The sequence below is a fragment of the Crinia signifera genome, chromosome 8 (genome assembly GCF_055691185.1).
Source record: "Crinia signifera chromosome 8, ASM5569118v1, whole genome shotgun sequence".
Lineage (NCBI taxonomy): Eukaryota > Metazoa > Chordata > Amphibia > Anura > Myobatrachidae > Crinia > Crinia signifera.
This window is the reverse complement of record NC_139224.1, coordinates 46,296,595-46,309,619: the sequence shown is the minus strand read 5'-3', so window position 1 is coordinate 46,309,619 and position 13,025 is coordinate 46,296,595. Positions and strand designations below refer to the sequence as shown.

Below are 13,025 nucleotides of genomic sequence, written 5' to 3'. Positions count from 1 at the left end.
CCCAATAAAAAAGCAAAAGTGTGAAAAAGAAACTAGTAAAACGTTATCAGTAACATAGTAAGTACTGCAGTATCAGCATTAACATACTATAGGGTTGTCAATCGCATAACCATGGCAACCAGAACACCTTGGTAACCAGAGAAGAGCAGTGCCAGACTGCTTGCAGTACAGCCCACTGATTACCTCTGGCCTGTACAAGGATTCTTGCATTCTAGAGCGGAATAAGTCCATTGGATATATCAGTTTATAATGTAACCATGAAATTAGAAGGGAGCGTCATTGTGAAATCACAAACAGAAAAAAGAATTAAAAAAAAAAAGAAACCTAGCAAACATAAGAACACCTCAAAGGTTTTGCATCCCCCTTGAATATACCATACATTGCACCTGGGATTTATCTAGCAGTTGTTGCATATTGCCTTGACTGCTGTCTTCTGCTTGAAAATAAACATTATATTAAATGAGTTTCAAGGCTGCCTAAGATTGCAGTACATGTATTACTAGAGGGTCTGACAGAGCTATCTGGGCCCGCATCACCTCTTTCCTACTCATTACTAAAGTAGTTCTGGGAACCACTTACTTATTCCTTTTATCCTTCCACATACTTCCTGTAGGCCTCACTAGTCTCCCCTGACCTAGCAAGAAACTGCACATTACAACAGCAGAGAAGCTTTAGATTGTAACAAAAGAGACCCAGCATGAAGTGTTCACACAACCCAAACAGTCGGCTAACCTATGCCTAATGCTCAGCTGGTGAGAACACATGCAAATCGCATTCCACAGGACAGCCTGACAGCAAAGAGAGCTAGCTGATAAGTCTGCACATACCTATTCAACGTGGCTGTTTTGTCCAATCTGCATCAGTGGAAAATAATCAAACGTGTACGCATTTTCAACTAAAACATATGGATATATGCATATCGACGCGATTTCTGGCCGTGACAGTTTTTCGTCTGAAAAAGTGTTGATTTCTGACTGATGGAAAAAATGTCACGGTTTGAATACCCCCCATAGGCACCTCAGCTTGCTGCAAACAGTGGGTGAACGACTGTTTGGAGTTTGTATATTCTCCCCGCACTTGCGTGGGTTTCTGCCGGGTACTCCAGTTTCCTCCCACAATCCAAATATATACTGGTAGGTTTATTGTCTCCCGCAAAAAAATGAACCCTACAATTGTGTGTACATGTGGTAGGGAGTATAGATTGTGAAGTCAAACTTTTTCATGTCGACTATTTTTAACACTTCAACCTAGTGACTGTCAACCATTACTGGCCGACCTAGTGACTGTTGAGCTAGGCTTGTCTACCCAGCATACCATAAAATACTTTGCCAGCGGCTACTTATAATTTTTCCCCATAACCTGAAGCACCAATCTAAACATCTGCTAAAAACAGTGGGGCAACTAAATGAACAAAAGCCCATTTACAGACATTGCAGGCGGGCGGGTCGACTGATCACTAGTAACTGAGCTTTTATTATACCACAATTCCCATGAAACTACCAATTACAGTCCTGCATAGTAACTGTAGGAAGAAACATGAACATGGTGCCAAGAGAGTTCTCTGCATGAAACCGCACTGCACATGCCCAGAAAACAGGGCATTGGTGTATGCAGATGGTGGGGTTGTGCCACTATCGCCTGGATGGGCTGGGTGGGTGCGACCTGACATAGCTGTAAATTGGGAGACACATAGCACAAGGAAAAGCTGTATCACTGCACATGGTCAGGGGCAAATAGCAGGTGGCTATTAAATGTGTGCTCTGAACGCGGATTTCCTATTTTCTCTGCTGTATGGTTTTAAGATTTGTATTGTTACCCAATAGCAAATGCATTACTCTCAAGTGACATATGCCTTGCATACACCAGTGACAGGAAAATGTTACACATGTTAGGACTATTGACGTTGTGCATTATGGATGCAGTTCCAGCTTTTTCAATCACTAATTGCATTGACAATTTGAGGTGCGGTTACTGCATCAGCCCATGTGTGATCATGTACTGTAAAACACGCCACTACATAGCAGCAATGAGCACTCACATCTATGCTACACTGTGCTGACCCCTCAGCTGTTTACATGAAATAAATGGTTTGGGAAGGTCATGCATGGAGGCCTATAAATATAACACAACAGCACGCTTAGGTTACTTTTACACAACGCTGTAAGAATTTAACCCTTTGGGCAGTATTCAATGACAAAGTTTTATTTCGCTCTCCATGCACTCTCAGTGTTCCGGAGGGCTCTCTGCCACTCCTGCTCCCTCTATTCAATGTGGTTAAGACTCGCCGCCACTCGCGGCGAGTCTTAACCCCTGCAGCGGACGAGCGTCCGCGGCAGGGAGCTTTCAGGGAGCCGGAAGCAGCCAGAGAGATTATAGTCTCCCTGGCTGCTCCAGAGGAACGTGGAGATGAGGGGGGCTCTCCGAGACCCAGGCAGCACAGGCTGCCCCCCCCTTTTAGCCAGCGGGGGACCCAGTATTCACTGCACCCGATCGTGCATATTAACGATCGGGTGCAGTGAATATATGAATATGTAATGAGCGGCTCGAGCGCTCCGGCCCCCTGCTGGCTGCACTGTGTAAAAAAATAAATAAAAAAAATATTTTTTTTTAAATTAAATATATATTCATGTGCTATAAGCACATGAATAAAAATAACATGCCCCTTCACAGAAAAAAAAACTGATTTTTTTTTACACCAAAATTTAAAAAAAAAAAAACCTTTTAGTTTAAAAGTTCACATTCCAGCTCCCCATCAAAAGATGGAGAATTGCTACACGGAGAGAGACGGAGAAAATCACTTAGAAAGACGGAGAGAATTTCACATTGAATAGGGTTGCTCGCTTTTGGAGAGCAAAATGCTCCGTCCAAGGCGAACAAAGCACAAATTCTCCACAAAACACGGAGAACTTTTCTCATTGAATACTGCCCTTTGAGTGCCAAATGAATTTTTCACAAAATAGGTGTGAAAATTGCCAAGCAAACACTGTTATTCATCATAATGATCAGAAATAGGATTTTTTTTATTGATTTTTTAAACACACATTTTTTATTTGAATGCATATAACAAATGTGAGCAACGCTGGCAGTTTTAGTGGATATTTTGCACATCGCTCACAGAGATGTGCATACGCAAACCCCAACCATCAAGCAGGGGCCGATTTTGGTTCATTGCAAATGAACGAGAATCGGCCCAATAGTTCTATACATCTAGCAACAAGATTATCATTTCATTTACCAGAGTGTGGAAGAGAAGACGCTCCCTGCCGGTGATCCCTGGCAGTGTTACTGCACTTTGTCTCAGCCTGGCCAGCTCCAGTGCCCACACGAGAGTTCTCCTTTGCGCAGGCCAGCAACCAGTGTCTATTGCAGTGGCTGATAGTGGGGTAATGTCACCTGCAGCTGTCGTAATCCAGAATGGCAGGCATTGGAACGGTCAGGGGCATTGACCGCTCTTAAGGGGTGTACAGACAGCACAATCTGGTGGCCGTCGACATATTTTCCATATCGGCGGCCGTCGGGACCCGGCATCGGCTGGGAGGAATGGCACGCGTGTGGGGGGTGGGGATACTGCTTTCGATCTAGCAGATCAAAGCAAAAATAAATAGGCTGTGTAGGCAAGGCTCAGTTTTCGATCCCTAAGTTGCGCATCAGGATCGAATATATATAATATATATTGAATGCTGCTAATGTGCGATTAAGGGTCACTTTTGATTCGATTTGGACTACATAGTGTGTACGGGGTATTACCCTGCTCTGCACATCTTAAGGATCAAAGCGCTGAAAATAACAGGGTCAACACTGTAATAAATGGGGGTATGCACATAACAAGCCTGACACAAGTCTCCCCCATAACAAACCTTAACACATCTAAAGCCCCCCAATATAAATGGCAGGGGTCCAATTGCCATAGTCATATGTAGTTCTACCCTTTTCAGTAATTTATTTAGAAAATAACTTTCCATGAATCGAATTGTTTTTTTTGTTTTAAACCTGTGTTTATAAATCCTTTATGTATATGTGATAACAGACAGCTGTAGCCTCCGCCTTGCTTCAACACATTCATCCGTCATCAATGTATTCAACTAGTCAGAGCAAATAGAAATTTGCTTTCATAGTATCAGGCAACGTGATGGCGGGGAGGCGGCTGGTATAGTACACCATACCAGAGTTTCCCAAACTCCACCATTACAGTCCATGTTTTAAGGATATCAATGTTTAAGTCCAGATGGATAAATTAAATTAACTGAGGTACTAATTAAGTCACCTGTGCTAAAGTATGAATATCCTTAAAAACAGGATTGTAATGTCAGAATTTGTGAACATCTGCAATATACTATACACTTATACAGGCATCACCAGAAAGTATTCACAGAGCATCACTTTTTCCACATTTTGTTATGCTACAGCCTTATTCCAAAATGGAATATATTTTTTTTTTCCTTCAACATGAAAGAAGTTTTTGGGAGATTTTCGAAAACGTATAAAACATTTAAAAAAATAAAATCACATGTATATCAGTATTCAAAGCCTTTGTCATGAAGCTCAAAATTGAGCTCAGATGTATCCTGTTCACACTGATCATCCTTGAGTTGATCCTACAGCTTAATTGGAGTTCACCTGTGGTAAATTCAGTTGATTGGACAGGCTCTGGAAAGGCTCACACCTGTCTATATAAGGTCACATGCCACCCATACACGTCCCGATGGGGGCGTGCGTTCTTTGCTTAACTAGTCTGCCCCTTTGCTTTAAAGGGCAGACTAGATGGGCCAAGTGGTTCTTATCTGCCGTCAAATTCTATGTTTCTATGTTTCTATGTAACTAGCATCCATCACATCGCATTGCATGCCTTGTGCATGCGATGTGATGAAAAGAAAGTACAAAAAGTATGTGCAGCACATACTTTTTGTACTGTGTGATGAGGTGCCGCGGGAGCGCGCACCTCAAAGCACACATCGCACCGGGACGTGTATGGCCACCTTCACACTTGACAATGCATGTCAGCACAACCCAAGCATGAAGTAAAAAGGGATTGTCTTGAGGCACATATCTGCTTTGTAGGTCCCAATGAGCACAGTGGCCTCCATCATCTGTAACTGGAAGAAGTTCAGAACAGCCAGGACTCTCGAGCTGGCTGGCCTTCTAAACTGAGCAATCTGGGAGAAGGGCCCTAGTCAGAGAGGTGACCAAGAACCCGATGGTCCAAGACCAAGTCAAATTATTTAATAGTCAGATGAGTGCATGTGGAGTCCGAATAAATATGAGGACGAATCAAATCCTGCCCCTCTTCACATAACTGACCCACAATTTATTTGATGTAAATATTTTTTCTCAATAAGTTTTTGGCTTAGTGTTGCCATACAAAATACTGATACTTTTAGGTGCTGTGAAATAAGAAAGTTTAGGAACCACTGGAGTAAAAAGTCGCATCACACAAGAACGCTGTGGGTTACCCAGCGCCTCAATATTATTCCGCTAATTCCTGTGCAGGGAACTTTACAGTTACATAGAGGGAACGCATATGGAGTTATAGGGAAATAATTATTCTTTTTCCTGGTTTTAGACCCAATATGGCAGCAATAAGTAATTACGGGGTAAATGGATGAAGCTTGGAGAAGTGTCATCTACCCACATAATAAATGTTATGTGCAAGGTGATAATGCTCCAGCCAATCAGCTCCTAACTGTCAATTTACATATTGGAACTCCAAGCTTCATACATTTACCCCTAAATACCACCTGAATGCATCAATATAAACCCAGAGACAGGTGATCCAAAATGCACCTGTCCTTGCGATGTGCTCAGACTGAAGTGAATACATTAGCGGTCTCTTCACTCCTCTATGTCATTGCCGGGGAGGGCTCTGGGGGAACCAATCTCCTAGGGATATTTTTTTTTTTTTTACATTTTTATGGTGACAAGGATTGACAGGGACCCCCAATTAGTATATCACATGCGCTTGCCATTCTTCGAGCTTGATGCCTCGCTATTATATTCTACCTTTATGCCAACATGGATGGTGAAGTAAGAACAGGCCAGTTATAAAACAAATCATGAAAAACTCACGACAATCTTGTCAGGTGTCCTATCTGTTCCATGTCCATTTTGACCCTGTCATCCTACTGCATGTTGACATTTTGACCCTGTTCACCTAATGACTGTCTATCTGACACTGTAGATCTATCAACCAGAACAATCACAAGACTATAGGGCAGTGGTCAGGGAACTCGGTCCTCATTACACCACACAGTGCAGGTTTTGCTGGTAACCCAGCAGGTGCACAGGTGTACTAATTACTCACAGACACATTTTATAAGGTCCGCAGGTGGAGTTAATTATTTCACTTGTGATTCTGTGAGGAGACCTGCAAAACATGCACTGCGTGGGGTAATGAGGACAGAGTTCCCTGACCACTGCTATAGGAGGTGGCGGAAACGGAGGGACTGTGGCAGATCTGGTGATATCAGATCTTCTCTCTCCGTGTCACAATACTTAGGGGGAGTACTCATTCTGTGACGATATTTCTGACAGACGGAAATATTGCCACACCCCTATCCAATGCGGCCGTGTTCAGACGCATTGTCACCCATGCAGATTTAACTTTTTTAAAAGACACATCTGCCGTGAAATTGTCGAATTTGCATCCATTTTTGCCAATCGAGACGGAAAGATTGAATTCGACCCACTCTTGTTGAAAGTGCTGATATTTATTATGACCTTCATATTTGTCGTGGTTGCCTACCTGACCCCCTCCTTCAGGGAGAAAATGCTGCTCCTGGACTTTCCTGGTAATGTAGGATTGCCATCACCTGTGGGGAGCTAGGTAATTGATAAGAAAGGTGTTTCACCACAGGTGATGGCAATCCTACATTGCCAGGGTGGCCCAGGAACAGAGATATTTTCTTCCCGAAGGAGAGGGTCAGGTAGGCAACCATGATATTTGTAGGTATCCATCGAAACGGGTTTTTTACAAAGGACGGCACAATACCACCATTATAGTAACTCTGTGTTGATTTTGGATAAGTTTATTTCGTATGATTTCCCAATAGGAAAATGTAAGGGCTGTAACTAGAAGGGCAGCTGCGTGACGCACAAAGCTGGAAATTAATGATTTAGGTCATTTGGTTAAAATTGAGCTCTACTGTATGCAGCATCTGTTCTCTGTGCCTCATGTACCAATCACTGTTCTGATGAAGTTCCATATGGCTGAGTGTACGGCATTAGGGCACAGACTGGCACACAGTGTAAGGGGACCCTGATGGAGGCAGCTACATGACATTATACAGTGAGGCTGGGGTAGCCAACTCCAGTCCTCTAGAGCAGTGGTTCTCAACTTCGTTCCTCGTGGACCCCCAACGGTGCATGTTTTCCAGGTCACCTTACAGATAGACAGGTGCACTAATTACTCACTGGCACATTTTAAAAGATCACAGGTGGAGCTAATTATTTCACCTGTGATTCTGTGTGGAGACCTGGAAACCGTGCACTGTTGGGGGTCCCTGAGGACCGAGGTTGAGAACCACTGCTCTAGAGCTACCAACAGAACGTTTTCCATATCTCCTCACACAATCACAAGTGAAGTACTTAGCTCCACCTGTGGCTCTTTTAAAATGTGTTAGTGAGTAATGAGTGCACCTGTGCAGCAGCTAGGTTGTCTGGAAAATATGAACTGTCGGTAGCTCTTGAGGACTGGAGTTGGCTACCACTGCAGTAAGGAATACAGGCATTGGTGGCTGGATGTGACATACAGAGGCGGGCAGGGTGCCAGTTTGAGAAGCACCAGGAATTCATGAAGTATATGCAGAAGGATCACATGTGTGATGTGTGAGATAGTCAGGGGTGGGGTTCAGGAGGAAGAGAGGTGGGTGGAGCAGGACAGGGTTGTCAAGATGTCACAGATGCGGCGCGGGGGGCCTGTCCTCACCTTGATGTGGAAACGGACGAGCGCCAGGCGGATGCAATGGGCCATGCAGACGGGGGGCAGGAACCAGACTTTGGGGGGCGGGGTGCCCTTGTTCTGGACGTGGCTGATGATCTGCTGGCCGGTCTGCCGCTCGTTGCTCTGGCGCTTCACCCACTCGTGGAGCCGGGTCTTGTCCAGGGCGCCGTTGAAGAAGACGAAGAGCTCGATGTTGCCGGCGAAGCAGGCCTTGGCCAGGGCGGCCAGGTAGCCCAGCATGTGGTTCCATTGGCCCCCGCTCACCCAGTCGGTGTAGAAGCCGCCGTAGAGCCGGTGCAGGCAGTTCTCGGCGTCGATGAGCAGGCGGAGGGTGGTCTGGGGGGGTCTCTGCCGCCCGCCCCCCACTAGGCTGCCGCGGGCCAGTTTCTGCAGCTCCACTGGGACCACCGCGCCCGGGCAGCGCTTCTCGATGTAGTCCTGGAACCCGTGTACCCCCATGGCGGGCTGCGGGATGGCGAGTGTGTCGGGCGTAGTGTAGGGTGTCTAGTGACTGAGGAGGAGCGGGGGGCTGTTGGATGGTGTGGGGGGGCTCTGCATGGCCGCGGCCGCCATGTGCTGTCTCACAGAGCCATGTCCGGGGATGTGCTGTGGGGAAGAGGGGAGGCGGGGGCCGCAGGAAACCGGAACAGGTGGGGCTGGGGTGACTGATGGCGTCACACGGTGACATGGCCGCCGTATCCCCTCCACCACCCCCCTGTCACTGTCACAGCGGCAGCCGCCTCCCCTGGTGGTGTGACACCCGCCGGTGCACTGTCCGGAGACAGAGCCCGAGTCACCGCTGCGTAATACACCCGCTCATCCCAGTGCTCTACGTTATATCACCGGGCACAACACCCGGAGAGCCCGTGTGAGTGCTGCAGTGCTTTGTGTTTTGTCACCCGTAGAGCCCGTGTAATAGTGCTCTGTCTTATGGATGGCCGTCGGCCATAGATTATTCAAACTCAATGATGATTTATGGTCGAGGTAGAATAGTTCTCCATGGCAGAGAACCATCGATGTCAAGCATAAATAGTTTTTCCTTCCCCCCCCCCCCCCCCCCCCCCTAAGTAGGGATGGCCATCGATCATTCGTAATTATCGATGGTTCATGGCCGATGTCGAATACTTTTTGCCAGATGGTTTCCCTCCATCGATGGAATAGCAAAAGGATGTTTTTTTTTGTTTTTTTTAAAGTGCCGGGATAGGAGCATAGCTCCGCCCCCCAGCAACCGCAAAGCTCCACCCCCTGTGTTTTGATTGGCCCACAAGCCAATCAATCAAATACAATGGATGACCATCGATATGTAAAAGTATTGATGGTCATCCATTGCATAGTTAAGCACTATCGATGGTCAGTTGCAGAATTGCCATCGATGGCAACGATGGCCATCCCTACCCCTAAGGGTCTTGGATACAGAGCATAGCTCCGCCCCCAACATTTGTGAAGCCCCCACCCCATGTTTTGATTGGCCCACAGGTCAGTTAAAGAAAATGGATGTCCATCGATAGGTAAAAACATTGATGGCCATTGCATAGTATGCCACTATCGATGGGCAGTTGCTCGCTTGCCATTGGTAATGGCAACGATGGCCATCACGATTTATATCACGGTTGGGTATAAGTCCTCTTTACTAAATAACTGGCTGATGGGACATAATATATGACCCTGCAGTGCATGGAGAGCATGAAAGTAGCCTGGCAGGGTCACTATGCTTGCCACCTGGTTACTGAAGGCAACCCAGGCTGTGGTGGGTCACATGGTATGTTCCCTTGGTCATATGGTCCAACTACATTCACAGCCTGGGCACTACCTGCTACCATTATTTTTTTTTGTCACCCAGGTATACTCCCGGCCTACAGGGGTGACACTAGCCATTCTGCCACACGGGGCACAGACCCCACTCATTGTCTCCCCTTCTAAAAGATAATGGCTGCCCTCTCCCTATATGACAGCCATATAATGCAGAGAGCATCACAGACCACTGGTCATACACAGAGCACAGCCGGAGCAGCAGTGACAGATATATTGCCCATGTTGTTGTAGTCCCCCCCCCGTCCCCCCCCAATACTAAAAAATGTGTCAGAAATATAGGGTGTGGTCCAGGGGCGGATCCAGAATAAAATGACAGGAGGGGAGGAGAGGGAATAGTTATTTTACATGTGCCGAAGGCACGCATGGTTTACAAATGTGGGAATCACAGTGACTTGTATGACCGGAGGTATGCAGTCCGGATATATTGACACCAGTATCCTGACTGAGTATGCAGGAAGCTGTCGGAAAGGGGGGGGGGGGGTGTAGGTTTAGGCACTAATGGGGAGACTTAGGGTTAAGCTACAAGGAGGGGAAGTTTAGGCTGTGGAGAGGAAGGGTTATGAAGGGGGGTGTTAGGGTCAGGATGCAGAGCAGGTGTGTGTTAAGATTACATGGCTCCTGTTGGGATTTCCTCCTTCGGGATGCCAGTGTTGATATATTTACCGCCGGTCATCTGTAGGTATCCTGGCTGGCAGGGTAGTGAGATGTGATCAGTGGGCTGGTAGGGGAGGGAAGGCATGTAGACTCTGGACTGGCAGTGATGGTGGGGAAACTCTGGACTGGGAGTAATGGTGGAGAGACACTGGGCTGGCAGTAATGATGGGGAGACACTGGGCAGGCAGAAATGGTGGGGAGACTCTGGACTGGGAGTAATGGTGGGGAGACACTGGGCTGGCAGTAATGATGGGGAGACACTGGGCTGGCAGAAATGGTGGGGAGACACTGGGCTGGCAGAAATGGTGGGGAGACACTGGGCTGGCAGAAATGGTGGGGAGACACTGGGCTGGCAGTCATGGTGGGGAGACACTGGGCTGGCAGTCATGGTGGGGAGACACTGGGCTGGCAGTAATGGTGGGGAGACACTGGGCTGTCAGCAATGGTGGGGAGACACTGGGCTGGCAGCAATGGTGGGGAGACACTGGGCTGGCAGTAATGGTGGGGAGACACTGGGCTGGCAGCAATGGTGGCAGACTCTGGGCTGGCATTAATGGTGGGGAGACACTGGGCTGGCAGTAATGATGGGGAGACACTGGGCTGGCAGTAATAGTGGGGAGACACTGGGCTGGCAGTAATGGTGGGGAGACTGGGCTGGCAGTGATAGGGAGACTGGACTGGCAGTAGTAGTGGTGAGACACTGGGCTGGCATTAATGATGGTCAGACACTGGGCTGGCAGTAATGATGGGGAGACACTGGGCTGGCAGTAATGATGGGGAGACACTGGGCTGGCAGTGATGATGGGGAGACACTGGGCTGGCAGTGATGATGGGGAGACACTGGGCTGGCAGTGATGATGGGGAGACACTGGGCAGTCAGTGATGATGGGGAGATACTGGGCTGGCAGTAATGACGGGGAGACACTGGGCTGGAGCAGGCTTACACACTGACCTACTGTTTGCGGCCTGCCCCACATACTCTCCACCCAGCCTCTATCCCCCACTTCTTTACTTATGCACAGCCAGCAGGTCCTGGCTCCCAGCTGCGGCAGTTCGGTCATCGCTCTGTATGTACGGCCATGGGTCCGGCTGTAAACAGTGACTACCGGGCACAGTGGGGGGAGTCCGAGTCCTATCTTAATAGGAGGACAAAGGAGGGAGATTGTGTCCCGGAGGAGTGGGCTGCCAGCACCTGCTGTTGATTCTTTTTGTGTATTATCCGACATCAACTCTTTCAATGTGATGGTTCCTGACCATCGCATCGACTGAAAAATTATTCATTATTTGGACATCTTAAGCGTGGCTGGCCGGGGGGGCAGAAGCACTGCTGCCTGGCCGGCTGGGGGCCGGGTCCATTGGAACACCATCAAAACTACTACCATCTGAAAAAAAACATTGATGGTTGTAAAACACTGCAATGCGATGTCCATTTCTAAAATGTAGTCCAGCCTTTCTCTGTCATTTGAAATGTCCGTTGCTCTGGTGTGAGCCACTCTGCAGCATAGGAGCTGTACTGGACTCTAGCGGCAGGCAGCTGTGAGTGGCCTGTGGGTAGTGCTGACAAATGTTGCGCCCACAATCCAAATGCACTGTGCGCAAGGCACCACTGGCACGCACCTAGTTACAGTGTTGTACAATGCAGACCGCATCAGTGACGCCGTACAGCACTGTACATTACCTGTGTGTGTGAGTGTGCAGAGCGTAATAGCGGAGGAATATGCACTTAACCACGATCACTGATTGAGGGTAATTGGCTCACCTGGGGCTGTCAAAGTAGCCTCATAAAGCCAGCATTATCCTGGATCCTGTGCGATCTCACACAATATCAGGTCATCTGCCTCACAGTAAAAATATGCTGTAATAGTACTAAAAAGCCTGTTTTTACCACACAAAATAGGATATCATCTTTAAGCCCTGTACAGACAGGGCGACAGGGAGCTGTGCTGAGCGACGTGCTGAAGTGCGGATCGCTCAGCACCAGTGGCGAATCTTACCCTTACGGAGTAGGGGGGCAGCTGTGATGCGGGCCGCCGCCCCTGCTGCTGGTCCCCTGCACGGGGCCAACGCATGCGCAGTAACTTCATGCATACTGCACATGCGCTGACCCAGCCTACATGGGCTGCCTGAGGCTTGATCAGGTTCCCAAGTCCGGCGCATGTGCAGTGTTATCCGCATCACTACCAGTGACGTGCGGTGAGGTCAGTGGCTAGTGAGGCACTAGTTTGGGTACTTATGTAATATCTGGACTTATGAGACCGTGTCCCCTCATTTATACATACATACATACACTGACGCTCTCATTCATACATACATACACTGACACTCTCATTCATACAGACATACACTGACGCTCTCATTCATACATACATACATACACTGACGCTCTTATTCATACACACATACACTGACGCTCTGATTCATACATACATACATATACTGACACTCTCATTCATACATACATACATACATACACTGACGCTCTCATTCATACATACATACATACATACATACACTGACGCTCTCATTCATACATACATACATACATACACTGACGCTCTCATACATACATACATAAACTGACGCTCTCATTCATACATACATACACTGATGCTCATTCATACAT

The 13,025-nt window shown here is 47.6% G+C and overlaps 1 protein-coding gene across 1 annotated transcript in view; it reads right to left on the bottom strand.

Annotated features, from left to right (window-relative positions):
• FAM120A (family with sequence similarity 120 member A) overlaps window positions 1–8,563 on the bottom strand; it is a 64,842-nt gene extending 56,279 nt beyond the window's left edge. Inside the window, exon 1 of the mRNA XM_083156298.1 lies at window positions 7,922–8,563. Coding sequence (XP_083012424.1) covers window positions 7,922–8,395 — 474 coding nt within the window. The 5' untranslated portion in view covers window positions 8,396–8,563. The remainder of the gene's footprint in view (window positions 1–7,921) is intronic.
• Window positions 8,564–13,025: the final 4,462 nt, after the last annotated feature.